The sequence below is a fragment of the Polypterus senegalus genome, chromosome 13, assembly GCF_016835505.1.
Source record: "Polypterus senegalus isolate Bchr_013 chromosome 13, ASM1683550v1, whole genome shotgun sequence".
Lineage (NCBI taxonomy): Eukaryota > Metazoa > Chordata > Cladistia > Polypteriformes > Polypteridae > Polypterus > Polypterus senegalus.
This window is the reverse complement of record NC_053166.1, coordinates 33,559,481-33,579,847: the sequence shown is the minus strand read 5'-3', so window position 1 is coordinate 33,579,847 and position 20,367 is coordinate 33,559,481. Positions and strand designations below refer to the sequence as shown.

General features: G+C 39.7%; 1 protein-coding gene across 5 annotated transcripts in view; it reads left to right on the top strand.

Annotated features, from left to right (window-relative positions):
- dbn1 (drebrin 1) overlaps positions 1 to 20,367 on the top strand; it is a 181,837-nt gene that overhangs the window by 107,437 nt on the left and 54,033 nt on the right. For 4 of the 5 annotated variants that reach the window (XM_039776491.1, XM_039776489.1, XM_039776488.1 and 1 more), the window contains exons 2-5: positions 7,598 to 7,653; positions 11,283 to 11,395; positions 15,390 to 15,479; positions 19,775 to 19,921. In XM_039776491.1, the coding sequence (XP_039632425.1) occupies positions 7,598 to 7,653; positions 11,283 to 11,395; positions 15,390 to 15,479; positions 19,775 to 19,921 (406 nt within the window). The remainder of the gene's footprint in view (positions 1 to 7,597; positions 7,654 to 11,282; positions 11,396 to 15,389; positions 15,480 to 19,774; positions 19,922 to 20,367) is intronic. The other variant, XM_039776490.1, reaches the window with a different exon arrangement.

Below are 20,367 nucleotides of genomic sequence, written 5' to 3'. Positions count from 1 at the left end.
CGCATATATTTCTGAATCATCCAAGAACTGGATAAAACTACTTCACATGTGCTCACCTTGCTCTTTGTTATTTTTGAGTTGGATTCTCACTTCTTCCTGTGAATTCTCCACATCTTTTTTGATTTCAGTTTTAGCTTTGGCAAAAAGATAAGATGGACTTTGCTTGCTTGCTGACTTTCATGATATCTTCCAGTCCTTGAACTTATATTATGCCGTCAGGAGAAAATGCGGAGAAGTAGGGTAACACAGACCCTGGGTGGCAGGCATGTGATCCCCTAACCTGGCCATACACAGCAGAAACAACATTTTAAAAGTGGTTTATACTGTTGTGCCATAATTTTAGAGAGACTGACAGTCTGAGTATTTGTTTTAGAGATGGTACACTTTGCACATGCTAAGCGTGTGTCCAGTGACTGGAGCCTTGACACCCTTACTCTAAAGATGCCCAACTTGAGCATGGATTCCCAGTACAGCAGGGCCTCTTATACATTTGCGTGATATTTTCTAGAATCTTCTGTGTTGGTGGATGGGGCTCTACTCTGGGCTTTCTATTGACTGGGCCCCTTCTGGGTCTGTTGCTTGGCAACATTTTTTGGGCAGTGGTTATAATATGGAGGTGCTGGCATAATAAAACGTAGTGTCTATGACACAGGCTTCACTCTGCCTTTTGTGTTCGTACCTTAGTGATGGCCACTTCCAAACGCTCCATTTGCTCTCCAGTATTTTGGTATTGTTGACCCTCATCCTGTTTTTGGAGTTTTGTCTAGTGATTTTGGCTTTGGTTTTTTTTTCTAATCAATGTGTTACCTGCTGTCATCATTTTTTGGATTCTGTTTTTCAAATTGCTGACTTGTTTAATCAAATTACGTTTTATCTTTAAACATGTCTGTTTCACTGGATCTGCAGTCCACTCGGGTTTGCACTTGTGGTTGTGCTTTATCGGACATCATGCCATGGTTTTCCTGCAAGTTGGGCAGCACTGTGGAAAGCTGTGCCAATGGCTCTGTCATTCCTCTTGCCACATCCTGATGGCATGTACCGGACACCTGCTTCGGGGCATTGAGGGCACTCATTCCTGGCATAACACGCCTCTGTTTCACATTGAAAATCAGTACAGACTAACAGTAACTATAAAAAGTACACTCAGTGAGAAAATTATTAGCAACACCTGCTTATCCTTGCAATTATCCAATCAGCCAACTATGTGGCAGCAGTGCCATGCATAAACGCATGAAGAACGCATGAAGGTCAGGAGCTTCAGTTAAGATTCACATCAAACACCAGAAAGGGACAAGACATGATCTCAGTGATTTTAACCATAGCATGATTGTTGGTGCCACTTGGGCTGGTTTGAGTAATTTTGTACCTGCTGATCTCCTGGGATCTTTACATACAACAGTCTATACAATTTACTCAGTATGGTGCAATAAACATCCAGTGAGCAGCAGTTCTGCAGACAGAAATGCCTTGTTGATGAGAGAGGTCAGAGGAGAATGGCCAGACTGGTTCAAGATGGACAGAAAAGCTACGGTACTCAGACAACCACTCTGTACAACTGTGTTGTGCTCTGAATACACAACATGTCAAATTTTGGGCTACAACAGCAAAAGACCACATCAGGTTCTTCTCCTGTCAGCCAAAAACAGAGAGGTGAGGAGGAAGTGGGCATAGGATCACCAATCCTGTATAGCTGAAGACTGGAAAAACTTCTGGTCTGAAGAATCTTGATTTTCACTGAGGCACGTAGATGGAAGGTCCAGAATTTGGTGCCAACAGCATGAATCCATGCACCCAACCTGTCTTGTGTCAACAGTCCAGGTAGATGAGCTGCTGGTGGTGTAATGGTGTGTGGAATGATTTCCTGACACATTTTCAGCTCATTGCTACCAATCAATCACCATTGAATGCTATGGCCTATTTCTGTCTTGTTGCTGACCATGTGCATCCCTTCATGACCACAATTTAGCCGTCTTCTAATGGCTACTTCCAGAATGATAATGCATCAGTCACCAGTCTTCAATAAGTTTAGTGTTTGTTCTTCACTGGCCTTGTCAGTCACCAGTTGTGAATCAAAGAGAACACCTCTGGGATGTGGAAGAAACAGTGAATCACAGCATGAATATGCAGAGACAGATCTACAGAAACTGAGAGATACAATAATGTCAGTTTCAAAGGAGCATCTTTGTGGAATCCATGCCATGAAGGACTGAAGAAAAGGAGGCCCTACCCAGTATTCCTAGCAGTATTAGTATATTGTTTGTAATAATTTGCTCAGTGGGTGTAATTCCAAAATACTTTGGGGAGATCCAGAGTAGCATTATTCCCTTACTGGGTTGCCTAAGACCTTTAAACTGTCTTGTAAACTTGGATCATTTTTGGGCTTAATTTTTGAGTAAAGATAGTCAAGGATGAGACAGGTTGTTGAAGGAACCCCTTATCTAGGAATGCTCAGTATTGCCTACTTATAAATGTAGTTCCCACAAAGTGACTGTGGTCTACAAGGATTTTGAATTTATATTTGTGTCTGAATGTCAAATCCCTGTTCCCCTCGCCACTCCTGATTACTTCTATCAGCATCTATGAGGACTGCGATCTCAGTTTTTAGGTTTCAATATGTTATTGTAAGAATTGGTAAGGGCAGCATACAAAAACTCCTGTGTGTGAGCTGGCAAGCTCTGGCATAATCGGCCAGTGTGTGCCTTGCTAAGGCAAATCTTGGTTTTGCTGGCAGTTAAAACTCAAACATGTTTGGTGTCCCAGGTGCACCACTGGAGTAATGTGAGGTAGTATGAAGGCCCAGGAAAAGGCTTAGACATTTGCCAGTGATCCTTCAGAAATATGTTAAGCACCTTGACAGATCACATGTGACTAGTTGTATTATAAATAATATGAAAAAGTGGCAGGGGTCTTAGTTATGTACATCAGGTTTGGAAGGACCCATGTCAAGTTGATCATATATGTATGAAGACAAGCTTCATGTCATCTTGTCATCATTCTAGTGTGGCAGACAGGGTGTTTGTTTAATATAAACCTTTTAAGCCATTACAGATTTTGTTGATTAGACCTAATATCCTGACTTAGCTAGCTCAAAATTAAAGTCCGTGATGGCTAGAGGAAGTTAATTTAAAATTTTGGGAAACTCCAAGTTTGCAATTGTAGTTTAAACCTGAATTATATGGGTTTAAACTGGAATAAGATGATGTAAGGCAGAAAAGAACCCAGAACACTGAACAGAAATCTTTGAGGTAGTGGTGAGTAACACACTTTGAATTCAGCTCAGAGTGATCCTATTTATTTTATTTTGTATTTGACCTAATATAACTTAGGGGTACTTGCAATAGTAGTTCATGTCTTGGGTGCTCCTTGCATTGAGTTTAAACATTCTCCTTATGTCTGAGTGGGTTTCCTCTGACAGTGCAAAGACATTCATGTTACGTGAAATGGCAACACTAAATGAGCCCTGGTATTTGTTTGCGTCTACTCTGCCTGTGATGGATGGTGCCTTGTCCAGGTGGTGTTCCTGCTTTGCGCCCAATGATTGCTGGGATATCCTCAAGGTGCCTCATGACCCTGCCCTGGCTAAGCAGGCTGGATGGATGGATGGGTAGATGCATGGATGAACTCATTTAGCAGTGGCACAGTGGTGAAGTGGTTAGCACTGCTATCTTACAGCTCCTGATGCAGACCCTGGCTCTGTTACTGTCTGTGTGGAATAAAATATAATCCACCTTTTCATTATATGAGAACCTGTTTGATACAGCAGAGGGTCTTGATAGAGTAAAACATCCAAAGAGAGCTTGGATTGAGAGTGGTGGCATCATTAGACTTGCTGTTCATCTGCAGATCTGCCTGTGCAAGAAGAGCATAGAACCTCACAAGTGACTCCATATATACAGTTATGACCCACTGACTTCTCTTTAGACAAGCATCAAAAACCTGAACTTAATATGTGTTGGCACAGGGAGCCAATGTAGTGACCTGAAAAGACGAGGGACATGTGGCTTAGTAACGCATGCTGGTATTCCTGCTGGCACAGATTTGCTGTAGTCCAGGCGTGACAAGACCAAAGCCTGGACCAGGAATACTGCATACTCCTTCAGATATGGTGTGATCTTGTGGATGCTGTATAGAGTGAATCTGTAAGACAAAGTGAGAGCTGCACTATGGTCAGTGAAGGACAGTTGGTCATTGATCACCATTGAATTGATTTGGCTGGTGTTAGTGATAGTGAGCTGAGCTGAACAGAGATGGGGGGCTGAACAGACAGGAGAGCAGGGATAACAAAGGAAGGTTGAGCAGGAGATGGCGTTCTTTCATCCAGGTTGCAATATCAGTAAGAGAGATTCTAACTGATGCCGTCTGGTCCTCTGGACTCCTAATGAACGGCTTTAGATCTTTAGACAAAGTGTAATATTACGTAACCAGAGTAAACCTTACCACATAATATGTTTAAGTAATAAAGCTATCCAATACTTGTATTGCTACTGTGCGTAGGGTAAATGCGTCCTTAATCGCTCACTCAAACAGCTGACCAAAGTTCATTCATAATTTAACTCAGGTTGAATAAATGCAACCAGCTTTGAATCTAAATCTCAACATATATTGACCCTTACTATGATGGTGAACTTATCACCACAAGGATTCTGTGCAATTCCATAAGAGATGAAGAATAAAAGTTGTTGACACCTAACCAAACAGGAAAGAGATGCAAAGTCATTTCTAAGGTACAGGGACTCCACCTCACCACAGTGAAAGCTATCATCTCTACATGGAGAACATTTGAAAACCGTAGTGAATCTTCCCAGGAAAAGTCAGCCTTCCAAAATTATCCCAAGAATGCAAAGACAAATTTGGCTTTATTCTGGGTTTAGGTTTGGCCAAAGAGTGACATGTCAGTGTCTGGGTTTTCTGTATAGCTGTACTGCCCTTCTTTAGGGTTTGGTGTTGTATCTCCATTTCTTCCTAACACCCTTTGTTTATTTTCAATGCAATGGAGGTTCTGCTTCAGGTTCACAGCCATATTTACATCGAAGCCCCTCTCTTCTCAAATCAGGACTCATTAAAGGGTCACAAGTAGGTCCTGTTGAGATGAAAAGTTGCAAGTGGCTGTGACTTTTAGTGAGGCATTAGCAGCCTGACTAGCAATGATGGATGATGTTCAGCTCTTCCCCTCATGTGACCCTCTGTGCTTTAAGTAAGAAGGCTGACAGTTTAAAGGCTTTCGTTTATTAGCAATTGTATGTAACATCATGCCATCGAGGCATTAAGAGCAGAGCTAAGAGCCTCCAATGCATTTCCTTTTTTTTTTTTTCTGCTCTTGTGCTTGAGTGAAACGCTTTTAAGTCGTGTTTAAATTGCTACTTTATGCAGGGGACGTCTATGAGAATAACCAACTGATTGCAGCAGGGGGTCAGTGTGACCACAAGCTGTAAACCAGAGTGAGTATCTATCAGAGGACAAGACCTGGCTAAGGTGGAACGCCATTAGTGGAGTTCATCTCCACCTCCGCTCACAACGTCTAGGTACACAGTTTTGTTAGGACAAACAAATAATTAAACATGACTGGGTGTCATAATGTCAGTTAGATGAACCTTGCTTTAATAAGTGTTTGGTGCTCCTGCGTATTTTATTAATGATCATAAAACTCAGGTTTCTGTTTCACTGATTGAGGTTGCTGTTCATTTGCTTCTTGTTAAGTGTTCAGTTCTTACATGTTTTTGTCATTGTTAGATGAGTTAAATCTTGTACTTATAAGCAAAGGAAAGTTCAGAGCTGGCATGTGACTTGCATGACGATGTTTGCTTTTAAAAACAGTTTCTCATCTATAACTCGGGGGCACAAATAGAAGATGGTTAACTGTAAACTTCACAGGAATCATGGAGACTTGGCTTCAAATCAAGGCCTAGCTTTGTTTGTGTGGAGGCTGCACGTTCTCAGCATGTCTAAGTAAGTTTCTTCAGGTACTCCCATTTTCCAAACATGTGCAGATTATGCTAACTGTGAATGTCAGACTGGCTGTGACTGGGGTTCAGTCCAGGGCTTGTTCCCAACATGTGTCAGGATAGGCCCCAGGTCTGCTGCAATTCTGAATTGGCGTATGCAGCTCAGTACAAGGATGAGTGAAGTTTAGATTCTTTTAAGTGCTGCTTTAATAAGCAGGGAATTTGAAGGGTGTTGGAAAGGTAAGAAAGAAAATGTTGAGTTGTAGCCTACTTAAGGGCATGAGTACCAGCTTAGTTTTATGTAATTAAGGAGGTATTAGATGGATACCTGATGAAATAAGAGGTGAGTTGAGCATTACCTAGCTAAAAAAGGAACTGAGGTAGTATCTGATCAGTCAGATGATTTTCTGATATACAGAGTATCTGAAATTGACTTGAGCTGTAATTCTTGTCGGGTTAGCATCCTGTTGATTATCCAGACGGTAGTGGATTGGAGGACTTGCCCAGTCACCCAGTAGGCAACTGGAGGCTATCGTTTTGTGAGAATTGACTTTCAGGAGATACACAGTCCTATGCTAAGAAGATGATCTGTCTAATCTGAGCAATGTGAGTACGGTACATGAAGCTCAGGGGGACACTGTGTAAATGTAAATGTAAAAGGAGGTTTGGTGATGCTATTGACATTCTAATTTTACAATGCTCAAAATGTCGTGAAAAGTTGATTTATTCATTGTGTTTGTTTGCAAATCTCTGGAAAACCTAAATTGATTTTCATGATTTAAAACTGTGCAGTGTTTTGTATTGTGTAGAACTCCTTGATGACTGCATCCAGGCTAAGTTAGAACAGTTTAGAACAAGCGGGTTCTAAGATATCCACGATGAACACCAAGACCTACTGTGTGCACGAAAAAATTAGATCATCTTCTTTAAATAAGCTGCACTGTGTTTACCTTGTTATGGAGTTTTTGCTCTACTACTTCTCCCCATGTCCTTCAAGAACAATTTGAGTTATGTCCAACGATAACTGCTGGAGAAATAGTTTAAATTAAGCTGAGATGTTTACAGTCTGCTCTATTTAGTCATGGTATCAGACCTATTGATTTGTTGAGATACCTATCTTATTTAAATTTACATGTATGCACACATGCACGCACATACTCAAATAAATTTACAATTGATGATGGTTAACAGCTGGTTTGCCAAACCAGAGCATGCACTGAATGATGAAGGAAAAGAAATGACCACACAACAGATCTGTTAAGGTCGATATGGACAAACGCATTAAGCCACTCAGTACAAATTTGTCTATCGCTGCAGCTTGTTTAATTCACTTGACCCATTTTGTTTAGTTTCTAAATATTATTTATGTTGTTCATTTGATTCAATTTCCTGTTCATTTATTTTATTTACTCTACATTTATTTGAGTACACAATACACACAAGTTAAAGCACTTGATTCTATAGTATGACACGGTACAATCAGTTGCAGGGTATTGTAAAATCTTTTGTTGAGTGATTTCCTAAAGCGTATTTTACATGAAAGTGCTGTATGGACCATTCCATGCCGTTTACTTATTTTTTTAATTTTTGGTTTGCTTTTGCTCCAACCTCACTAAGTGGCCATTATTGTGATGACACTTTCTTTCTCTTTGCAGGGCCCTCTACACGTATGAAGACAACAGTAATGACCTAACACTAGCTTCATCGGGAGGTGAGTCGAACTCCGTTGGAGGGGTTTATGATACTGACTGCCACAGTAATGAGCCATGCCTGGCACTCCTGTCATCTACTGCCCTACAGTGCCCTCTGATTTCTGACATACACGTGTGCCCTATATATTAAAAATAGAACACTCTAACTTTTAGTTTAGTAATTCAAAGCTTCCTTTGTTTAATCAATGCCTTTATCACAAAATGAATCATCCTTTTATGAACTGACTTTTTAACACACACAATTTATTGAAAGTGTCAGTCCTACACGACATTATAAATGTGAACATAATTACAAATTTCAGTTTTTATTTCCTTTGCTAAGTGATTATAAACGCATCATTACTTTCTTTCGTGGAGGTCACATATCCTTTTGACAAAGCTGGCTCACAGCCTGAAGACATGGGTGTTTTATTTTACAGCCTGTAATTTTTGTGTTTAATTGGAACTGATTACTCACAGCCAGCCCTTCTATTGACTGGCATCCCTTCCAGAGTTGGCGCTTACCTTGCACCTGATGCAGGCATTCCCATAACATGAAAATGAACATTTGAAAAATGGATGAATGGATTGGCATGTCACAGTATGCTGTGAGACCTTTGAAAGCTCAATAATGTGGGCCTGTTAAGCATTAAGAAATTCATCAATTTTCTGTGTTACATATGCAATTCAGGGTTGAGGGAATCTCTGCTTATCCCAGAGGGATTGGATACATAACAGACCCCCAACACTGGGCCGATTTGATTACTTGCTTACTCTTTCACACAGAGCTTACCATCAGTCAGCACAGTTTTCTTTAGGATGTGGAAGGAAAATCACTGCAGATGTGGGCAGAACGTCCCAACTGCAGACAGGGAACAGACCAGACTTCAAACTCGGGAGCCATGAGGTTGTAGCGCTAAACACTGTGACTCTATACAGATATAACATAGATAAGAAAGGAACAAGGTTCACAAAGGATAATGGATTCATCTTTCCAATGTGCGTGGTACAGTAGCATAACATGTAGAAATGAACCTATATGTGATATAAGAAGCTCCAGTCAGGCATGAGGTGGCATGTTTCAGAGACCAGTTGGAGGCCATTTTCCAGGAAGCAGTGAGTGACCCTGACTGGGAAATGTTTAAACTCGGCTCTGACAATGACATCCTTGTGTTTACGGACGCCATGATTGTATTTATTGGAAAAGTTGTAGCTTGGTGTCCACATCGCAGTGGACCTGGCCTGGTCCAAGCACACTGGCACCTTAGTGAAGAAAGCACAACATTTTTACCACCTCAGACACTTTAGGGATTTTAAGCTACCCTCCCAATTACTAAATAATTGCAACATATCGACCATCCAAAGTACCCTGACAGGAAATGTTTCTGTCCAGTTTTGATAGGGCATACAGAAGGACAGCAAAGCCATGCAGAGAGTGATGTGATCAGCTGAACACATTGCTGGGTGTGCACTCTTAATTTCCAGGGCATCTTTACCAGGTGACTCCATAGATGATCATGTAATATTTTTGCCATACTGAAGGTCGGTGCCAGCAAGTACAGTCATATGAAAAAGTTTGGGAACCTGTCTCAGCCTGCATACTAATTTACTCTACTTTCAACAAAAAAGATAACAGTGGTAGGTCTTTCATTATCTAGGAACATCTGAGTACTGGAGTGCTTTCCGAACAAAGGTTTTTAGTGAAACAGTATTTAGTTGTATGAAATTAAATCAAATGTGGAAAACTGGCTGTGCAAAAATTTGGGCCCCCTTGTAATTTTGCTGATTTGAATGCATGTAAGTGCTCAATGCTGATTACTTGCAACACCAAATTGGTTGGATTAACTCATTGGACAGGTGTGTTCCTTCATGAGAAAAGGTATTGAAGGTGGTCAATTACAAGTTGTGCTTCCCTTTGACTCTCCTCTGAAGAGTGACAGCATGGGATCCTCAAAGCAACTCTCAAAAGATCTGAAAACAAAGATTGTTCAGTATCATGGTTTAGGGGAAGGCTACAAAAAGCTATCTCAGAGGTTTAAACTGGCAGTTTCGACCGTAAGGAAATAGAAGGCCTCAGGCACAGTTGCTGTTAAAACCAGGTCTGGCAGCCCAAGAAAAATCCAGGAGCAGCATATGCACAGGATTGTGGGAATGGTTACAGACAACACACAGATCACCTCCAAAGACCTGCAAGAACATGTTGCTGCAGATGGTGTATCTGTACATCATTCTACAATTCAGCACAATTTGCACAAAGAACATCTGTATGGCAGGGTGGTGAGAAAGAAGCCCTTTTTGCACTCATGCCACAAACAGTCGCTTTTTGTATGCAAATGCTCGCTTAGACAAGCCAGGTTCATTTTGGAACAAAGTGCTTTGGACTGATGAGACAAAAATTAATTTTGGTCATAACAAAAAGCGCTTTGCATGGCAGAAGAAGAACACCGCATTCCAAGAAAAACACCTGCTACCTACTGTCAAATTTGGTGGAGATTCCATCATGCTGTGGGGCTGTGTGGCTAGTTCAGGGACTGGGGTCCTTGTTAAAGTCAAGGGTCAGATGAATTCAACCCAGTATCAATGAATTCTTCAGGATAATGTTCAAGCATCAGTCACAAAGTTGAAGTTACGCAGGGTTTGGATGTTCCAACAGGACGATGACCCAAAACACAGTTTGAAATCTACAAAGGCATTCATGCAGAGGGAGAAGTACAATGTTCTGGAATGGCCGTCACAGTCCCCTGACTTGAATATTATCGAAAATGTATGGTATGATTTGAAGCAGGCTGTCCATGCTTGGCACCCATCAAATTTAACTGAACTGGAGAGATTTTGTATGGAAGAATGTTAAAAAATACCTCCATCCAGAATCCAGACACTCATCAAAGGCTATAGGAGGCTGTTAGATTTACAAAAGGAGGCTCAACTAAGTATTGATGTAATATCTCTGTTGGGGTGCCCAAATTTATGTACCTGTACTAATTTTGTTATGATGCATATTGCATATTTTCTATTAATCCAATAAAATTAATGTCACTGCTGAAATACTACTGTTTCCATAAGGCATGTCATCTATTAAAAGGAAGTTGTTACTTTGAAAGCTCAGCCAATGAGAAACAAAAATCCAAAGAATTAAGAGGGGTTCTGAAACTTATGACTGTAAAATCTTAGCACAAGATACAATAAGGAAGACTGGAGTTTGGCCTGGATGCAGGTCTTGAACTTGGGAAGGGAAAGCATTTTAATGCCACCAAGAGCCGTGCAGGAGAAGCCCTCAACGACAAATAAAATTAGTAAAGTCAGGCACCACGATCCGGTGTTAACAACATCCTGTCTCATTGCCAAAGTGATATAGAACAGTGGAGCTAACTCGGAGCCTCATAATGGAGAATGAATTAGCAGCCTGCTGTGGCCTAAAATGTTGCTGCCAGTCTTTTGGAGCCCAGACTTGAATAATGAGTGCTTGACTCCCCATGGGGAGATGCAGTTATTTATTTATATGTGTGTGTATGTCCAGGATGGCTGTCTGTGTGGTCTTGGGCACCACTGGGGTTTTTTTTGCTGCATCTGTGTTCAAGCTACACGGGGAGTCTCTTATTATGCCTGCTTTCCTTTCTTGCTCCTTCACTTTTTCTCCTTTGTCCCGCAGGTGGAGGATTGCCAGAAATCACAGTCTGCTTTGACAACAGCCGGGTGATGTACGGCTTCTGCAGTCTTAAGGATCCCATTTCCATTTTGCCTCGCTACATCCTCATCAACTGGGTGGGTATCATTGGGGGGGACAGCACAGAGAAAAATAAAGCGCTGGGAGTATACTTGGCTTTGAAATGGAGGTGGAGAGTACAGTTGAGCAAAAGGCAAAGATTAACCCTGAAGTGCACCAATTTGTTCTTTGTGTTGTCTAAGGAGAGCGTTTTTCTTTTGTTTTGGGGCCCCTTACTAATTGAAACTACTGTCAGTCATCTCAGTCTCATTTGCATTTTACTTCTCCATAGATGATAAACCTTTTTCCAGTGACCAAAGCCTTGTGATTTTTTGTAAACTCGCAATCCTGGCGACACAAGAAGTGAAACTAAGCTTTGTGGCTGCAGCACATTTTCCATATGGTGTTTAATGATATCTTCTGTAGTTATGAAAACTGGCAGATCGAGTTGCTGAAGTCCCCCAAGCATTTTGTTTCACTTGGTAATTACAAATTTTACAGTTTACATGGGGCCCCTGAAGTGTGGTTAATTGAGCACATTGTCGTGTTTTTCTGTTTTGTTTTTTTTTTAATATAAACTTTCAGACGACTGCGGGTAGGAGGAGAAATGAGGTCACTGTTTAAAACCTCTCATTACATTTTCTTTTGGCATTAAGTGTGTTCAGTTCCTGCATTTTAACCCTAGTCATCCAACTCTGAAGAGCAGTTTACTGGCTACAAACAGACTCTGCCCAAATGCACAAATTGTGATAGAGTTCGGGAGGGCAGAGCAGAAGAAGCACGAGAAAAGCACAGGGCAACATCAGAAGACGATACTGGAACATATTTAGCTAGAACTATAGTTTTTATATAGGGCTTGTAGGGTCCTTATTGTCACATGTACAGGGAAATTCTTTCTTGTCTTTACTACTTAACATGCAAAACATCACACTCTCCTGCTCCATGGTTAGTGAATACAACTCACTAATGTTTTCCCCACTCATATATATTTCTAGGAGGTGCTGAATATGTGATTAAGTTAGAAGAGACACTGGCATCATGAGAAGTCTTGGGTTCCCCAGGTTCACATTCTTGGCATTGCAAATGATTGTTAGCTTTTTCTTCCTTTGTTTTCTCCTTTGACATAAGGCTGCTCATCTTGGCTAGAAGTACTGGTTAGGGGGTTTTGCTGTAGCGTTTCTGTTTTGTGAAGCTTGTAACTATTTATGGGATATAAACAACAACATGCAATTCTGAAAAAGGAAGCCCCCAGAGATCACTTTTGATTAAAAAAAAGCTAGTAGACCTTGGTATATTTACTCAAAATAATGTCTCTCCCCCTACGCTCAGTGAGGTTGACCAGTTGGTACCCCCTCAAAGGTGCATTGCAGCAAAAATGTTATATTGGCCTTCCTGATGCGAAAGGTTTTCTTTTTTTTAATACTATAAGAAAGGGATAAAAAGAACTCATTACTAAAATTATCAAATTAGGCTGGCCAGCATTACACTCAAAAGCTGTTTTGAGCTCATTTAGCTCTAGTTATTGAATTGTTTGTTCAACAATATTGCATTTTATTAATTTTTCATATCATTTTATTTTACTTGTGATTGTTGCTAGTATTCCAGATAGCTCTGGTGCGGCCATGCTTTTGTCAATTTTAGGCTCTCGTTAGGGCTGTCGCCATGGAACTCCCTCTCAGAATTCCCCGTAGTGCACGCATTTATGGTGTGATTTGGGGTAAAGGTTGTCCTCGGCAGTTATGGAGTATCTGAGCTTGATAGATAATTCAAAGACTGTCCTTGAAAAAAACTCATTTTCTTTACTTTTCTGACTAACAAATATTTTGCTTTTTATTTTTTGACCCCAAATTTTTGATTGTGTGTTTTGATAAAAGTAAAATGAGTATCTTTGACTCCCCATTTTGACTTTGGCCTGTTTCTTGACTATGTATTTCCAGGTCATTTCTCTTTTGTTTTTTCTTACAGTCTCTAGAAATTCAGTATACCTGTTACAGATTCATTAAAACATTCCAATATCATATAGTGCATTTACAATTTTTCATATTTTGTTATGTTACAGCCTTCTACTAAAATTATTCAAATTACTTTTCTCCCACATCAAACAACACTTAATATCCCAGAATGACAAAACAAAAAAACTGTATATTAGGAATTTTTGCAAATGTAATAAAAATAATAACAAAAAAAAAACTTATAAATCACTTTGACACAAATATTCAGACCCTTTGATGTGAAATTTGGATCAAGTGAATTCCGTTCTGTTTGTCATCATTGTACCACAATTCTATTCCAACAGTGAAGTATGGTGGTGGCAGCATCATGCTATTGGGTTGTTTTGGGAGACCGGACAGGGCTAGGTTAGGGTTAAGCTGAACAGAACAAAGTACAGAGATATACTTCATGAAAATTTGTTCCAGAGCACTTTGGACTTTAGACTGGACTGAAAGTTTACCTTCCAACAGGAGAATGACCCAAACCACAAAGCAAAAACAACACAGGTGCGGCTTAGGGACTGTGAAAGTTTTTGAGTGATTCAGCCAGAGCCCAGACTTGAATACAATCAGTCACAGGAAAGACCTGCAAATAGCTGTCCACTAAAGGTCTCAATCCAACCTGACAGAGCTTGAGATGATCTACAGAAAACAATAGTAAAAAAAAAATCCCCAAATCTAGGTTTGTGAACCTTGTTGCATTATACTTAAGACTACTCCAGGCTGTAATTGCTGCAGTGTAGAACTGAGTAAAAGGGGTGAATACTTGTCAATATCAATGTGATATTACAGTTTGTTTTTAAAACATTTGCAAAAATTTCTTAAATCCTGTTTTACCTTCTCATTCTGTTGTATTGTTATTTGAATAGGGGAAAATTAAATTTAGTGCTTTTTGCGTAATGCTGCATCATAACAAAATGTGTGAAAAGTAACAGGATCTGAATACTTTCTGGAGGTACTACATTTATGCTATTTTGTTTGTCCGTTTGTTGTAAAACTCCACTTGGACTAACTAAACATGATTCATGATCCCAACATAGCTAAGTTTAACCCACCTCAATAACCCATGCTGCCATCTGCCATTCTGTTTATTTTCTCTCCTTCTCATTTTTCTTGCTGTATTCCTTTACTGCTTCCACCCAAACGTCTTTTGTGTGTTTAGACTCCTGGAGGACCTTGGCCATTTACTCCTTTATTAGAATTTACTTACAGAAAGTCACCATTGCCACCTCTTGGATCAGGGCCTGTCCTGTGATATCCAGAGGCAATAGTCCATAGAGTCTACTAATAACTATTTCCTTATCTGGACCCCATTTCCTGACTTACAAGCTGAGTGCCTAATGCTTATTTTGGGTCACCTTTGTTCCTTTATATAAGCCAGTCTTTCAATATTTAAATGCTGTCAGTCCTTGCTGGTACTTATTGATGGCAGTGAGTGGTTTCCTATCTGTAATCTGCAGAATAAATTGCCCTCTGATGGCAACCTGTCATTTTCCAAACATTTAAAGATTCATCTCTAGTAAGGTCCAAGCATGTATGTTGTCCCTTTTGTGTCCCTAATTCTCCCTCCAGCATGGAAAACTTTCACATTACAAATATATTGGGAACTGTAATGCTTTCCACATGTAAAAAATTGACAGTGCCTCTCAGTCTTATTTTTTTTCTGCCACCTTCCTGCTGTCTTTTAAACACTGATTCAGTGTGCATATCTTTTTTTAACATATATAATTTCAGTTTTTATTTTTCTAAGTTCTTGTGGTGTTAGAGGGGGTGCTCAGCTCATGTGGAGCTGCTAAAATCTTGACAGTGTAAAGCAACAACAGGAGTGTTCTTGATAGAGAAAAGGAGTGGGAGTCCAGCATGCTGAGGCACAAGTGATCGATTTTGTTTCAATTACTCTGCAATCTGTAGGCGCTCTATTCATGATGTCTAAGTTTTAGGTTGCCCTACTTGAAGTTTCGAATTTGATTCTAATTTTAAACTCTTTTTCTTGGAAAGTACAGAAAGACACAGAAAGATGTAGGCATGAAATGGTAATGTTACTGTCTCCCTTCCAACTCAGGTTGGTGAAGATGTGCCTGATGCCCGGAAGTGTGCCTGTGCCAGTCATGTAGCCATGATTGCAGAGTTCTTCCAGGTCAGTAACCCAAAGGTAATGTGGATAATTTATTTTTTACATTTTCTTTTTAAAGTATAGTCTCAATTGCAAGCTATTTGTGGCCAGTGGTACAAGGCTAACTGATGGCCTTTATTCAAGTACATTTCTGCATGTGTTTTCTTTCATGTTATCCTCTCATCCTGTGATCTTTGAGGGGGCTTCAGCATATATTTTTCACAAATGAGATGATTTGAAAATGGATTTTTAAAAATATGGCTGATAAGGAGGCCAACACTTGTATGTGTTCTGTATATTATAATGAGGTTGGACTGCCTAATTGCCACATCAGCAGTGATGTTCAGGCTTTTGTGAGGTGGGAGCCACATTTGGGCCTTGTGTTCTATGAAACCTGCTACTCTCAAGACTGCATTATACCACTGTGGTCCAATGGTGTGTTCTTCAAATAATTCTGAAGCAATCTGTCAGAGTAATTTGACTGCACATATGAAGCCCAGCTGTGGGTTGGATCGCCAATAAACAGCAGTTCATTCCTATATGGAAAGATTCCACTTATGTCTACCAACCTCCACAGATGCACAGTTTAGTCCATATTCATTGGCCACAAAGAGTTCAATGCCTGTATTTAGTGACTCACATTAGGAAAACGGTCCTAATTGGCTAAAAAAATTGCTTCAAACGTCACGAGGATTTAGGAGAACTCGTGAGCTGTTCTGACTGGCTAGGGACTGCCAGATGATGGAGGTCAGGCATGGCTTAGCATGCACACTCCAGGAAAGGCAGAATGTTTCGAAAACGCTGAACAACAATAAACTTGTAAAGATATCAATTTAACAGTGATGAAGTAATGCTCATGTATGTCACGTGATTGATCCATTTATGTGAACGGGGCATGCACTGTCAGTGTTGGCAATGTTACATTTTTTTTCACTACGGGGATATATTTGCAATAGTGATGATACAGGTATGTCACAAACAAACATTTCTCAAATTTTGCACCAAACTTTGAATACCCTTACAAACACGTAAGGTAATATACAGAATTATGTATTTCTCCATTACACCATGTCAAAGCAAAGATGCATTCATGCAAATTGCTGGTTTTCCTAGAGTTGTCAGTGTGATTGATGGCATGCACAAAGCTCATTGTCCCAAGTGTCAATGAGCATGCATATATAAATCGCAAGCAATATCACCATATCAACACACAGGTGGTCACAGATGAAACTGTAGTATTCTTGACATTTTTGTAAGTGTCCTGGTTCAACATATGACTCTACAGTAGAGTACTCCATGATACCCTTAGATGAGACGGCTAATGACTTGTTTTCCAAACCTAGCAGCCAGTGCTCAGTTTTCTTATTTTGAATATTATTATCTTTGTAGTGAAGTCTTAGCATTATTATCAAAGCATTATCATGATTACCAATGAAACTACAGAACACATTCATAAGTGCCATTTTTCAACTCCTACTCCTATGTCCTACTCTGGTGTATGACAAATTCCTTTCCTAATCAGATTTTTAGCGCAATTCCTAGGAATTATTCTGAGATGCTTGATAAATACTGGCACTGATATGGCATGGCACCTGCTCAGCTCAGCACCACCAAACACAGAAGAAGGTGGCACAGGATATTCCTGGTGAACATCTGGCTCCTGTTAATGTATTGTACTAGTGTTACTAGTCTGTGGGAGGCATTGAAGTAAACATTGTATTGTACCATGTACACATGTCTAATAAATTTGAATTTCAACTTTCCAAACTATGGTATATTGAAAGCAAAAAAGGGTATCAGAATGCTACAAAATCAACAAGATAGCACGAGTTCCTTTGATTTGGCATTAACAGCACAGGTTGGCTGTTGGGTGGCATTGGTTGTACTTTTTGCATTTGATACAATAATTCTGCACCATATCTCCACAGGAGCTCTTGGCACATAATGTTTAACAAAGATAAGCCTGCTGATATAATTGGCGAAGCTAAATTGGTGCAGCAGGAACAAAGTACAAATTTGTGTGTTCAGTGGTGGGCTAGAGTTCCACTCAGGATTGGTTGCAGTCCTATGCACAATAATGCCAGTACCCTGCAACCTTGCAATGTTATAAGGAGGTGCTCCAAAATGGACTGAGCAAGTAAGTTAAAGTTAAAATGTATTTGGTAACATTAGGATTAATGTTGATTTTGCACACTCCTTAATTTAATGGGTGTGTTTTTAGTTAGATGCCCAAGACTCCGCTCTCTTGGACTTTTAACACCACATGTAAGCGTCTCCAGTCAAGTCGCATATGACATAAGGGACTTTTGTCTTTGTGTCCATTCTTTGCCTCACATATAGATAGATAGATAGATAGATAGATAGATAGATACTTTATTAATCCCAAGGAGATTCTTTCTTTATAATAGCTGCTCTTTCTTTGAAAATAACTGAAAATTCTGATGCAATTGATTTTATCAATTTTTGCTAAATGATACAAAGGGAAAGGTTGAATGTTACCATTTCTGTCTAAAAGTAATATATGATCTACCTATTATCTTTTACTCCCCTTCACCCTAAATTGGCCTTTTTAAATGCTTGGATGGATGGATGATTATCTTGCATTGTTTTCATTGCTCCTCCTTTTCATTTTTCAGAGCGTTAGCCTATTTTTGTATTCTTTAAACATGTTTGATAAAGACAATGTTTGATTTGTTGAGTGCTGTTTGTTTAATCAGACTATCTTTATCTATTGTTATAAAACAGGTGACAATCAAATTGCATTTTACGAGGCCTCCATGAAGCAATTAAGGAAAACTCCAAAATGACAGAATATCAAAGCGCCTCATAGATAGTGACAAGGTTGGATTTGAACCCCAGGACATTGCATCTGTGAGGCAGCATGGCTAAGCATAGTGCCACCAGGCTTTTCAAACATCTTATACAAAGAGCACTCTTTAATTACTTTAGTCACTTTAGAAAGTATTCAAGTGTGAATTTAGACAATGCATAGAAGCCATTAAGTGTCTTAGATTATATCACACAATGTTTGGAGTACAAGTCAAAGACAGCTTTATAACACACTGGTGGGGCCACATCTGGACAACTACATGCAGGATTGGTCTTCAAAAAGGACATAGCAGTATAAAAAAGTCCAAAGCAGAGTGGCTATGTTGATTCCAAAGTTGTGAGATTTGAGCTATGAGAACAGATTGAAGCAGTTGAACCATTTCAATTAAAGTAAATAGAGATTAAAAGGCGACATGATTGAGGTTTTTAAAATTAGTACAGTACATCCAGCATGTTACTTTAAAATGAGTTCTTTAACAAGAACATGGGGACACAGCTGGAATCTTGTTATGGATACATTTTCCATAAATGTTGGAAAGTTTTCTTCACACACAGAACCACAGACACATGGAGTAATTTACCAAGTAGTGTGGTAGAGGGTAGGACTTTAGGGACCTTAAAACCCAAAGTTATTTTGTAAAAATTAGGTGGATAGGATTGGCAAGCTTTGTTGGTCCGAAAAAAATGTCTGATATTTTAAAGTGGCTTTCAGTGACTTTCAGGAGGTTAATGCAGCAGAGCTGCTGCCTGCTAATACCATCTAATGTAGTCAGGCCGAAGGTAAAAACAAGTTTACATTTTGCAATGACAAGCTTCCTTCATGGTTTTGCTGGTTGCCCCATTATGAGCTGGTCTGGTAGAGCTTGTGAATGTCAGAATGCCACACACTGTCTATTTCTTCTTGATTATCATAGTAGAGGACTATGGATTTCATTTAATTTGAAGCAGCACAGGTTAGTCCTGTGGATAATGTTGCTGTCTTATAGGGGGGCTTGGTTTAAATCCTGGCCTGCTGTCTATTTGTGAACAGTTTTCAGATTCTCTCATTGTTTTGCCAAAGACATGTTTACTAGTTTTCATTGGTGTCTTGTAAATGAGGGCACCCTTCCAGCAAAGTTTGGTTCCTGGCTTGTGACCATTTCTGCTTGAATAGACTTTGCTTTTATAACAAAATAAGCAGCTTCAGAAAATGGATGACCTTGAATTTGAATGAGCATTTTTGTTACAAAATGAATGGATAATTTTCTTGTATTAGTTTCATTGTTCCACTTTTTAAATTTCAAAATGCTGGCATGTTATTTTAATTTTTAAACATATTTTAAAAAGTCTGGTTCTAGGACATTTGATTGAAAATATTCCACTGAAGAAAGCTGCTACCCAGTCCTAGTGCAGGAAGTGCTTTACGTATGGAAGCACTAGTGGCAGGAGAGAACAGTCCAGCCTGTAACACAAATCCAACATGATTGGGAATGTCTCCATCCAATCCCACCTTTTTTCGTGCACAGGGAGTTGATGTCATCATCAATGCTAGCAGTATGGAAGATATTGACCCTGCAGCCATCGGCCAGAGATTGACCAATGGAACAGCCCGGGTTGCTAGCCCTGTGCTCAGCAGGCTGAAAATGAAGGATGAAGAAGTGACTGAGCCAGTGGTAAGTTGGGGCCTTGTGGAGTCATTGCTGGGAAGTGGTTATGATGACAGGTGCCATATCAGATGACATCCTGTGGTGTGCTGGACAGTAATATCATCTTTGACTTGTTGATGTTAATAGTAGGGCTGTCAAAATGGATTTATATTGATACATCGATTCACTTCATAAAAGAGATGTACATAAAGCACATAAAATAAGCACATTTTTTAATACAATCTTAAGATAATAAAACTGCCTGTGTCTTTGGAGAGATCAGTGCTAATCACTGTGCCACTACACCTCCAAACAAATGGTTAATTCATATTGTTTCTTGATGAACCTTGTCCTAAATGACTTCCAGGTTGTGCCTTGTTTTAGATGCCCCGGTTCTCCCGATATTAATCATGTAGAATTGATGCACTCTGTTGGAGTATTAGTTAATCATGTATACTGCACAATTTAAGTAT